General features: G+C 40.9%; 1 protein-coding gene across 2 annotated transcripts in view; it reads left to right on the top strand.

Annotated features, from left to right (window-relative positions):
- The first annotated feature begins 3,554 nt into the window (after window positions 1–3,554).
- The window catches only part of sh3tc1 (SH3 domain and tetratricopeptide repeats 1), a 68,315-nt gene continuing 59,505 nt past the window's right edge, over window positions 3,555–12,364 (top strand). The window contains exons 1-2 of one of the 2 annotated variants that reach the window (XM_019348851.2): window positions 3,555–3,850; window positions 8,223–8,297. In XM_019348851.2, coding sequence (XP_019204396.1) covers window positions 3,736–3,850; window positions 8,223–8,297 — 190 coding nt within the window. In that variant the 5' untranslated portion in view covers window positions 3,555–3,735. Of the gene's footprint in view, window positions 3,851–8,222; window positions 8,298–8,479; window positions 8,498–12,364 lie in introns of those variants that run through there. The other variant, XM_019348867.2, reaches the window with a different exon arrangement.

The following is a 12,364-nucleotide window of genomic DNA, read 5'->3' on the forward strand; positions in this document are numbered from 1 at the left end:
TTGAAGTGAGGAGTGAATGTAGATGAGTATTGAGAATGAGTTTTCTGCTGTGAGATACATGATCAAGCACGTACGCGTCCCCAGACCTACCTTGCAGTATGTGCAGTACACAACTAAAGCTGTACCAGCTTGAACACCACACCTAACATTTAGACCAGGGATGTCAAATATAACACCTGGTAGCCAGAACATCAGCAGAACATCTGTCTACTACCCAGCTGCAAACTGAGCAATTGAACGGTTTCATCGCGTCCTCCCTCCTGTCTGGCAGGAAGATGTGTACTAAACTGGACATCCTCCCTTTGCCTTCTACTGTGTCCACTGGATGACTTTGCACATCACTCAGTGAAGAAATATCAGTTTAAAATGCAGCATTATGCTGATCATAAGCATCATGCAGAAATTTCTACCAGGAGAGAGAGTGAGGATAGGGAAACCACATCACGTTGCTAAAGGACACCCCAGAGTTACTCCTCCTGTAACAGTAACAAAAACCAAAGGCTCAAATGCCTTCTTGCTGACTGATGGAAAGATTTGGAATGCCACTCATCTAGCTCGCTGTCTCCCCGTGACTGAAAAGATCTCTAACACTGTTAGGCTGCACCACACTCACAATGGCTCCGCTGCCAGGAGACTGCCACGTGTCAAGTACAAGCCTTCTGGTACAAAGACTGCATTGTGCCATAATAGTTGTGCTTGTTAAAAGAAAATTGGAGAAATGCTATCACTTATTGTACTTTAGTTTAACAGCACTGATTTACTGCCACCAGTGCACTAAGAACTACATGAAAAGATTAATAGGAATAAGTGGAATAATAATTTTTTCACTAATCATGGCAGCACAGGAACTAGCTCTAAGCACAAGCTCCATAGAGGCTGGGCTCTGCCACAATAGGCAAGACCCCAGCCTGACCCCAGGTGCAAGATGGTAGCAGGGATACATATATGTGTGTGTCATGGCTGTGTGGCTGCATAGCAAAGTTGGATCCACAAAGAGAGTCACTGAGAGATTAACAGTCTTTATTGTGCTTGAACTGCAGGAAGAGAATAAGGGTGAACACAGGGGATGTCTCAGGGATGTTCCAGGTCTGGGTGGAAAAAAGGGTTCCATTAGAGAAGGAGAACAGAGTTAGATGGTGTTGGAGAGGCAGATGTTGTCCAGATCAGGACACTGGTGGACAATATCTTCCACCCGCTCCATGAGGTGGTGGCCAGTCACAGGAGCAGGTTCAGTGAGAGACAGAGATTGTCGTGGTACCTGGGTGGTTGATCCAGTGATTTGGTTTTGGACTTTTTGTCACTGTTTAGTTTCCCGTGTCTGTTTCCTGCTTTTTTGTGATTGACTTTTGTTCTGTGTGCATTATCTGTAGTTTAACTTCCTCTGTTTCATTACTTAGATTTATTCCAGCTGTTTTCCCACCCGTTTCCAATTTTCTCATTATCCTGCCCATTTAAGCACTCAGTTTGTCTCCGTTCCTGCTTATTTCAATCATTTATGTTCAGTTCACTTGGTTCCTGTAATAAAAGACCGCATCGGTTCCAAGCCAGCCAGCCAATTCTTGCATTTCGGTCCTCTCTCTGTTCCCACACACCTGATTGTGACAGAGATTACCTTAATGCACCACTAAATGACACAGGAAGTCATTTCTGCCTGTGGCTGTCTCACTGAACAATTTCCCCATTCAAAGCACAAGTACAAACTGCAATAGCTGCACACTGTGATTATCTGCACATCCTCTACAGAGATGATAAACAACAGAAGGGCACCTCAGTGTCATTCATGTGTATTTAATTTGAATAATATACTGGGACAATGGTTAGAGCTATCTGTATTGATTAGAGCAATTTTGTTATATTTTGTAACTTTGTAATATATTGTATTTAATTTAGTTTGATTAGTTACTGTTCTTGCTGTCTTGGAGCAACTGTGACAAAATCATTTCCTATGAGATTAATAAAGTATTCTGATTCTGAGTCTTTAAAATATGTTCAAAAAGTGATCATTTGTGTGAATTCTTGTTCATCTTTGTGTATTGGTAGCAGGCTGTCTTTTTGCTGTCATTCTTTAAAAAACTCTTTTGGAAGTTATTTTTGTCCATTTGTCACTATGGAGTCACTTTAGCTGTGCTTTCAATTTACTGAAAAGTTAATATTTAACTAAGCGTATTATGTGGTCACCTCTAATTTTATTCATCTATCATTTTGCTGTCATTTTTAACTCATCCTTGTTTTAAGTGGCATTTAATAAAGAAATACCAGTCAAAATCTGTCCACCTGTCTGTGAGGTAGCTGCGGCTCAGGAGGCAGAGCAGCTGATCTGCTAATTGGAAGGTTGGTGGGTCAGTTCCAGGCAAGATCCTCAACCCAGGTTGCTGCAGATGTGTTCCATTCATTGTAGTATGAATGTTGGACAGCACTTAGAAAGTTTGCTTGTGTGTGAATGAAACTAGCTGCATAAGGTGCTTTGAGTGCTTGAGTAGAGTAACAACTAGTCCGTTTACCATAAAAGAGAATTTAAGGGTCGCATGTTGCTGACATAGTACTTTATCTGACTACTAGTGTGTACAATAAAAAGAACTGAAGTATTATATGGCAGTACATTTGCAAGACTTGCAGAATGTGTATCACTTTATGTCTCGGGATTTCATGACTGTGACAGTTCTTGTGTTTCTACAACACTGCTGCTAGTTGGCTGCAATTCTGAGCTGACAGAGGAACTGACTGGAGGAAAGGAAGTGCTGAGTCTTTTCCTGGGATATTAATGAGGAAAAAAACTCACTCAAGTCAAACCCACGTGCAAGCAAACAGAGAGAAAAAGTTGATGGAAACCGTTTGGAACAAAGTGTGTTCATCTGCAAAAAATGCATATCCTTTGGGGTAGAGGTAGGGACAAAGCAAAGAGCGATCTAATAATATCATGTGACTCAGCTGCTCACTGGGTGATTATTAACGTGAAGTTTACGCTATTTAATTTGAAGGAAAAACTGTACAAACTTTCCATGTTCACTCAAAGAAAAGTAACTGAATTGTTCTGGTTATTGGTGTGCAGATAAACAAGTGGCAGCATTTATAATAAAAAGAAAAACTGAAATAAAGCGATAGTTTCACTACTATGTACGTCAGTGTCAAGTTCACCGAACCAACACAGGAAATGATCCACATTTAACTTCATAATAAAAGCTGCATAGGTATAATCAGTATACTTTGTTAGATGTTGACCTTAATATTGATTGAAAAATGTAATAATATAATATACCGTTAATTAGGTTATATGTGACATTAAGTTAAAAAGATTTTAAATGTGTATATGTGATATATGTATAAATGTAAATAATAACAATATGACAAAAGGGAAGTAAGCAAACAATGAAACAAAGATCTCCCTCTTTGCTTACATCAAGGTCAACATGCTGTTTATTGTATTACCCATAACACACACGACAAACACGTACACAAAAGACGCCTAACATTTGCACAAAATTCTACAGTAAAATCAGAAGGATTTATTATTAGTAGTAGTATGTTAATGCGGACTGAAGGGGAGCTTAACTCGGACTCGTTCGTATTGGCTTACAGGCTCACTAAGTCAAACTTTTGAAGACCTTTACTTTGAAAAGGAAAAGCGAGCCAGACCTCCCGTGTCCCTCACTGGGAGTTTACCAGGTGCATCGTGCACAGGCATGTGATGCTGTGCTGCTGACTGGTCGCAGAGGACGTTGCGCAGCTGCCTTGGAAATGTTAGCCCGGTCGGAGCGGGATTCTTGGAGCCACAAGTACCGGAGACAGCTTTCCACTGACGTCCAGCAGTACCGGCATATGACGGAGATACTACACCGGTCGAGCGGAATGGGTAATGAGTGAGATCCTTCTCACACTGTAAAATCTAATTAGTTCCCAGAACTCAAAAAAATTATGGAAACTCGTTGCCTCAAAAAAATTGAGTAAAGCTTAGCTAAAAATGACTAAATTAGGACAACTTATTTATTTTGAGTACTCCGTACAAGCTCATTTGTTCCCAGAACTCAAAAAAATTGGATCAAGTTTACGTAAGATGACCAAGTTAGGGCAACTTACTCATTTTGAGTACACTGTACAGCCTTGTTAGTTCCCAGAACTCAAAAAAATTAAGGAAACTCGTTGCCTCAAAAAAACTAAGTAAAGCTTACTTAAGATGACTGTTAGGACAACTTATACATTGCAAGTCTGCAGTATTAAGAATAACTTGATATCTCTGACTGTACAATACTAATTGTTTACCTACTGACAAACATTTCAAGTTCAACTAAATGAAAAAACAATTTGTGGTACCATGAATATGATTAAAAATAATTAACAACACTTTTTGTAATGATGTTAAAATCAGCCCAACTTTTATTTTCAAACGCAACAAAGTATAACAGCCAACATACTGGACACTGTTCTGCTGAACAACAAACAATTATAATCTTACAATGAAACAAAGTCTCAGATGTAATTATTCTGAAAATAAGTTTAGGCCTACCACAAGTTTGTTTTGTACTTACATTACTTATATAATCAAAATAAAATATTTATTGTTCTGTCACAAGTGCAGTCTCTAATGTAAACAACACATTTGTTTTTCATTCCAACATAGCAGCTGGAATGTTGTATTATTTTAAGGATGCTTGTTTCCAGTCCAGGCATTACTGCCTGAATGACTGTCTTGGATCGAGGTGATCCAATGTAGGTGCAGAAGAAAGTCTTGAACTTCCCTTAAGTACAGTGGCAGTGGATGTGGGTTGGAGATGCAATGAGCTTGAACCTGCAGGCGACCATCTTCACTGACCACACCATCTGTGACGGAGGACTCATCTCTCCTGTTGTCCTGCAAGCAAACAATCATATTTTTTGGAACATGAACTTAATTGCTTTCTTAAAACATTTTTTTCTGCATTTGGTATAAAACAGACTCCAATTTAAACAATCTCAGGCTCCCTCCCCACCGGAGAGATGACATTCAATGTCCCAATTGTCAGTCTGCATAGCCCTGACCACCACCCAACACACAAGAATGTCATGAAAGCATCATTTTAAAAAAGGGCTATGCAAACATGGCCAATAACTTTCATTCTAATGATGTGCAAAATGATTTTGGGCACAAAACAGATTTTGCTGTTAGAAAACTTGCAGACTTCACTATATACAGTGTAGACCCTCTAAACTAAGTTTGGGGGATGTGATCTTTCAAGAAATGCAGACCAAACTGTTGTTGTTTGTTTACTTACACAGCATGTCTTGTAGAATTAACTGTGGTCACCAGCAACAGCATAGTGCAGTCATATCTCAAGTCTAATAACAGAAGACAGGAAAAGATCAGTAAAGAAACAACTTCCCCAAACCAAAGCACAAATAAAACAATAAGTAAAACAGGCTGATCTAAAGTATGATTAAAGTTCAGCCTGATTAATATAAATGTCACTGACAGTTGCTAATATATTGGAAAACCAAAATACTTACCACTGAGTTGATGTCTTTCTGTCCAACAGCAGGAGTGCTGGTCCCGAGCCTCAAAGACAGTAAGAAGCAAGCAGAGGGAGAAAAAACAGAACATTTTACAGAAACTGATTTGATCCTTAATGGCTGTGCAATCATTGTAACATAGAGTTTGCTTATGTTGTTAAATAAAGGCTAGATTTGACATTAATAGAGCAACAGATGTTCAAAAGCTGCCACAAAGCATGAAAAAAAAAATGGACGTCTCCGAAAACGTCGGAGCATTTTTGCAAATATGTGATGTCTTGATAAATCGAGCAGATATTTGAAATTTACACAGCTACATTCTCGCCTGAAAATATCTTAAAAGTTTATTTTGTGACCCAGAAAAAGTAATAAGTTTTTCAGCGGCGCTCCTCCGCCATTGCCGCGCTTACAAGTACGCACAGGCTCCGACAACCGTGGCCGACAAATGCGATCCTCCTTTTCCCCAGACTACCCTTTCTGGGTCACAAAATAACCTTTTAAGATATTTTCAGGCGAGAATGTAGCTGTGTAAAGTTCAAATATCTGCTCGATTTATCAAGACATCACATATTTGCAAAAGTGCTTCCACGTTTTCGGAGAGTTCTGTTATCCACCCCCCACATCCCACACCTACCCCACCCCTAACGGCTGCACCTCCCGAAGAATTTTGTCTGGGCTCTTATCTCACTTATTTATTTCAAACAATCAACAGAAAATTTCACCACATAGTTTTATGTAAGGCTTTTAAGGCTGTGGTGTTAATTTTTAAGTAACATGAGCCCAGCGGCAGCAGCAACGCTAGGCTAACACTAACTAGCTAGCAAGATTTTAAACCTGGTGCTAAAGTAAGAGAAGCCACAAAATCAGTTTGAATAAGAGTAAACATTTACTCACCAAGTCAGTATCAGGTAAAGATCCACAGCAATGACAACAATAATATCTTGAGCTGAAGCTTCTCCAGGTTTGCTCAACATATTCCATAAAAAATGCACCGTGAACATGCGGACTGATCTGAGAGGGAGGAGGACGGTAGTCACGTGGCATTTTCAAAACACATCTTTCATCCTTCCGCACTGAGAAGCAAAACTTCCAGCTTACTTAGTTTTTCTAAGTTAAGACAACTCAAATAAATGGAGTTTATCAGCGTTTTTGCATAAAAAGTACTGGTAACTTATTTAAATTGAGTTCTAATAACAAATTGATAAAAATTGAGTTCAGCCTATTTAATATTTTTAATTAAACACAATATTACATTTTACAGTGCATGCTGCTGTTCACTACAAAGTAGCAGATGCGTTTTATATTGTTTTTTTTACAGTAATTGTGTGAAAGCCTGAAACTTTAGCAATTTTTACTATTTTGTTTTGTTGTTTTCTGTTTATATAAGCAAATTATCAGTTTTAAACCATCTTGTGCATAAACCAGCTGTGTGACTTAAGTAAAAATATCTGTCTAACATCGTTTTCTGTTAAAAGTTCTTTGTTAAAGTTAAGTTCAGATACTCATTGTCACTAAAAAAAAAATGTATATTCAGAAGTAAAAGTAGGGTTCTAATGAAGAAAATTGCCTTCTGTAGCTGATTGTACATGAGATCATGAAATTGCAATAAGTCACACATTAACATATAAAACCAGGATTTTACTGTTGGTTTAGGTACTTTTATTTTTAAGGATTTTGTGTCCAAACCAACGAGCTTGGAAAGCAAAGCGACTGGACTTGTGTAAGTTTCCTAAAGAAGTCCAGTCACATGAAGCGTTTCAACCTCTCATCCATGAAGCATCTTCACTTCTAAAACTAAATGGTAGAGCCCCAGGTATTTAAACCTTCACTACTGGTCATGTGCCTCGTCACATGAGCCAAGGTGTGAAAAAGGCTGTGGGTCATTATGAGCAGAGGTTTGATGAGTTTCTACCTGCTACATAAGGAATGACAGTGTTGTTCCATTCAAATACATCTTCACCATTTCTTCAGGAAACTTAAAGAAGTCCAGTCACTTTCCCTTCCTCCTTAGATAACCAGGACCTGGATGACTGAGAACCTACACAGACATTTTGTGTCCAACTGCATTCAGTGATTATTTTCACTGTGATTCCACTGATTACATTTTCCACCAAAAGTTGTTTAAAATAGTGCTAAAAGAGTGGTGCTAAGGTTCTGTTGGCTACTTGATTATTCAACTAATGTTTCATTTGCAGGATTTGCAGGTTTACTTGAATGAACTATTAGGTAGCTACATGTAGAACAAAACACCACATTTCAAACGTTTTGTGTGCACAAGTCTTAACCAAAGCAACTAATAAAAATATGAATCCCCTCTCAGATGTATTATTGAAAAGAGTCACTGCATATTTGTAGAGTAATTTAGTAATTGAGTATTGTATTTAGTTATATTCTGTTATTACGAGACGTATTAGGCAAACTTCAAGCATTTTATTAAATAAGCAGTTGTTAGCTATTTCACAATATTAATTGATATCTAAACATTTAATTACTTTGAGCAAACAACTTCAATTGCTATTGTTTGTTAAATATGAAGTTTAACAAATTAATTTTGCGTGACTGACCAAATAAACAGATGAATCCAACTGTAAAGGTCTTCTGTATTTTAGATGTCATTTGCACGTCTGTAATTATGCTTTATCTTTCACAGATTATTAACAGATGATTGTATAATGGTAAAATGTAAAAACATAACATTTTCGTTAAGGATCAATTCTGCACTTGTCTCTTTATGTTTTTAGCAGTGCATGGTTTGTCTGGAGATGCTGTGAGTCTGAAGGGAACTCTGTCAGCGTATGAGGAAAACGTCCCAATAGGTGAGTTTATCAATTCCAATTTAATGCTGTCAAACCATCTTTAACTAATTATATATAATATATATAAAATTGGTGATTGCTCACCAGTTATGAACATTCATTGAAATACTTGGAAATTCCACATTTCAAGAGCGTTACTAGAGACTGTCACACGTTTTTTTTCCCAAAATTTTCAGTGTTATGATGCAAGTCAAGTTACAGTAAGTACTTTCTTGACAGATGATTGGTTAACACTACAAGTAAACGTGAGTGTTAGTGAATATGAAAATGCTGTATCAGTGATGAAGTTGTTTATCTATGATGTGATCAAAGTAGAGCTGAATCAGAATAGTTTACTATTCTTATACTATATACGTAGTTATTCTATCTTCTTATAGAAATACTAGAATAACTCGCACGTTAATGGCTATTTTTTAATATCACATCATCACTGCATTGTCAATGATGTTTTCCCCTCCTGTAAGAATTCCACTTGGGAGTAAGGCTCACCTGTCTATTGTATCATTCAGCAAACTCTGAGATTTGCAGCTGAGAATGCCAGTCTGGGTCAGGTGTAGCTCATATGTCTGTGAAGGTTCTCAGTCATCCAGGTCATCGTAGTCAAAGGAGTTTGCAAAGAAAAGCGTCTGGACTTCTTCGAGTTGCTTGAAGACGTTTCACCTCTCATCCGAGAAGAACTGAAGAAGCTTCTCGGATGAGAGGTGAAACGTCTTCAAGCAACTCGAAGAAGTCCAGACGCTTTTCTTTGCAAACTCCTTTGACTGTAGCTCATATGGTCATGACAAAATAGCCATTAACAGGTACTAGAGGCTAGACAGCTTTGGTAAAGGTCCTGGTAAAACCTTGTGTTAGGATGCCTGGGTCGACCCAGAGGTTTCGAGTTTATTATATTATTTATCATTTCTAGTCTTTGGTTTCTTTGTTGAAGTTCTGTCTGATGGTTTATGTCTCTGTGTAATCCTTAGTTGCTGTCTCCCCTGTCGGCTATATCCCCGTGTCCAGTCAGTGTCTGTCTGCCCTGTTCCCACCTCTCTGTTCCCTCTGTAGTGCTTGCCTGTGAGTCTGTGTCTGTAAGTTCAGTCTGTGTTACTTCCTGTTTTACTTTGAAGGTCCGCGTCTTATCTGAATGTGTCCTGCTTTGCTTCCTTGTCTCGTTAGTTCTGATTTCTCCCAGTTGTGCCCTCCTTCTGTGTCTCATTCCCCTCAAAGGAGTTGCAAAGAAAAGCGTCTGGACTTCTTTAAGTTGCTTGAAGACGTTTCACCTCTCATCCGAGAAGCTTCTTCAGTTCTAAGGTCAAAAGGCCGAGAGTCCCAGATTTAAACCCAGTGGGAGTATCCCCCCAAGGAGGGACAAAGGACCCCCTGGTGATCCTCTAATCACATGCGCCAAGGTGTGAAAGCGGGTGTGGGACCTAATCAGCCAGGGTTTCGGGTGAGCCCATTGTGAAACCTGGCCCCACCTTGTCATGTGAATTCCTGAGGTCAGATGGCCCAGGATGTGAGTGGGCGTTAAGGCGTCTGGGGAGGGAACTCAAAACTGGATTATAGATGGCAGACAGTTGGTGTCGTAAACCACCACCTCTGTTCAAAGATGGTCGCTCACAGTGGACATAGATGGCCTCTTTCACTCCTCTTTCAAAGACGCCTTAACGCCCACTCACATCCTGGGCCATCTGACCTCAGGAATTCACATGACAAGGTGGGGCCAGGTTTCACAATGGGCTCACCCGAAACCCTGGCTGATTAGGTCCCACACCCGCTTTCACACCTTGGCGCATGTGATTAGAGGATCACCAGGGGGTCCTTTGTCCCTCCTTGGGGGGATACTCCCACTGGGTTTAAATCTGGGACTCTCGGCCATTTGACCTTAGAACTGAAGAAGCTTCTCGGATGAGAGGTGAAACGTCTTCAAGCAACTTAAAGAAGTCCAGACGCTTTTCTTTGCAACTCCTTTGACTACGATGACCTGGATGACTGAGAACCTTCACAGACATATCTCATTCCCCTCGTTACTTCCCAGTGTACTTAAACCCTGTGTTTCTTTGAGTCAGTGTCGCGTCGTCCCTCATGCTGTGTGGATCTCCCTGTGTTTCCTGTGAGTTTATGTTGTTTCCTAGTTTAGTTTAGTTTAGTTTAGTTTGCTTTCCTTTGTATGCTTGTTTTCCCGTGCCAGCAAATAAAGCTGAGTATTTTGAGTTCATCCCTTGAGTCTGAGTCCTGCATTTTGGGTCCATCACTCCTGCTTGCCTGCCTGCCACACAGCCAACCTTAACACCTTGGTGCACAGTCACATTGCTAATAGGTAAACAGTGGCTGGCTATAAACAAAATTCCCTGCTCACCTTTGCGGGTGGCATTTTATCCTTCAAGCGCTGGTCCTCTACCAGAGCCCTGAGAGTTTGAGGGTCCAGCGCAGTTTCTTAGCTCTTCCTAGGACTGCACTCTTCTGGACAGATATCTCCGATGTTGTTCCTGGGATCTGCTTGAGCCACTTGCCTAGCTTGGGGGTCACTACACCTAGTGCTCTGATTACCACTGGGTCCATGTTTACCTTCACCCTCCACATCTTCTCGAGCCCTTGGTACTTCTCCAGCTTCTTGTGTTCCTTCTTTCTGATTTTTTTGTCATTTGGTGTCACTGCGTCTATCACTACAGCTGTCTTCTTCCGTTTGTCTACCACTACTATGTCCAGTTGGTTAGCCACCATTTTGCCCATCTGTATCTGGAAGTCCCACAGGATCTTAGTTCGGCCATTCTCGACCACCCTACACGGCGTCTCCCGATTTGACCTTGAGACTACCAGGCCATATTCGGCACAGATGTTTCTGTTTCTGTGCGTCTTGCACCCTGCTGTTATGTGATGTATGATCTCAGAGCATCTTTACACAGCCTGCACCTGGGGTCTGGCCTGGTGTGATAGACCCCAGCCTCTATGGATCTTGTGCTCAGAGCTTGTTCCTGTGCTGCCATGATTAGTGCCTGTGTGCTGTTTTTCAGTCCAGCTTTGTCCAGCCACTGGTAGGCTTTCTGGATGTCAGCCACTTCCTTTATCTGCCGGTGCTACATACCGTGCAGGGGCCTGTCCTTCCACGATGGTACCTCCTTTTGCTGCTCTTTATTGGGTTTCTGCTGCTTGAGGCATTCACTGAGCACGCGGCTGTCCATGGCCATCTTTCTGAGGTACTCATGTGATCGATGTCTCGTTCACTCTTGGCATTTAGCTTGATGTCCATGTACAGAATTGTTCCATTCCATAGTCGGTAACCATAGCCACTCTTTTCAATGATCTCACTGAGGGGGTTCAGGCCTATCCAGAACAGTAGTGGGGACAGGGCATCTCCTTGATAGATCCTGCACTTGTGCTATGGGCTTGAAGTTGGCCTCTAATGTCCATCCCCATCGACTTCCTGATGAAGGCTTTTAAGGTCCTGTTGTTCTTGGACAATTCTAGGCATTCCAGGATCCAGGTGTGGGGCATTGAGTCATGAGCCTTCTTGTAATCAATCCAGGCAGTGCACAGGTTGGTCAGCCTAGTCTTACAGTCCTGCTCTGTCTATCAGTACCTGGTGTTTCGGTTCTCTGCTATTCCTGCCAATTCGTTTCTCTTCCCTGCTTATGTATTGGGCCATGTGCCTGTTTTTCTCAACCTGCCTGACAGGAACTTCCACGTGGTACTGAGGCAGGTTATTGGCCGGTAGTTGGATGGGACCAGTTATTTCTGGGGTTCCCTGGTGTCAGGAATCTTGGACCTTTGGTTAGCCATTCTGGGTGTCTCTCATTGACTACCAGCTGGATATCTGCCACTATGATGGTTACTGGATCCTGTTCAGGGAGGTTGCTGTGGTCTGCTCTTAGATCCACTAGCCACTTATTATGGTTTGCATCCTTCTCCCATATGCTTTTCCAGTGCTGCTCCGTCTCCAGCCTTGGTGGTGCTGTTCTCATATTGTTCCCTACTGAGAGTACACCTTGGATGGTTCTCTGCAGAATAGATGGTTTATTCTCCTGCCTTCTACTTCTCTGCGTATACCTCTTCAAGCAGCTGTCCAAGGCTGGTAGTCTTTGCTT

Source organism: Oreochromis niloticus, linkage group LG3 (genome assembly GCF_001858045.2).
Source record: "Oreochromis niloticus isolate F11D_XX linkage group LG3, O_niloticus_UMD_NMBU, whole genome shotgun sequence".
Lineage (NCBI taxonomy): Eukaryota > Metazoa > Chordata > Actinopteri > Cichliformes > Cichlidae > Oreochromis > Oreochromis niloticus.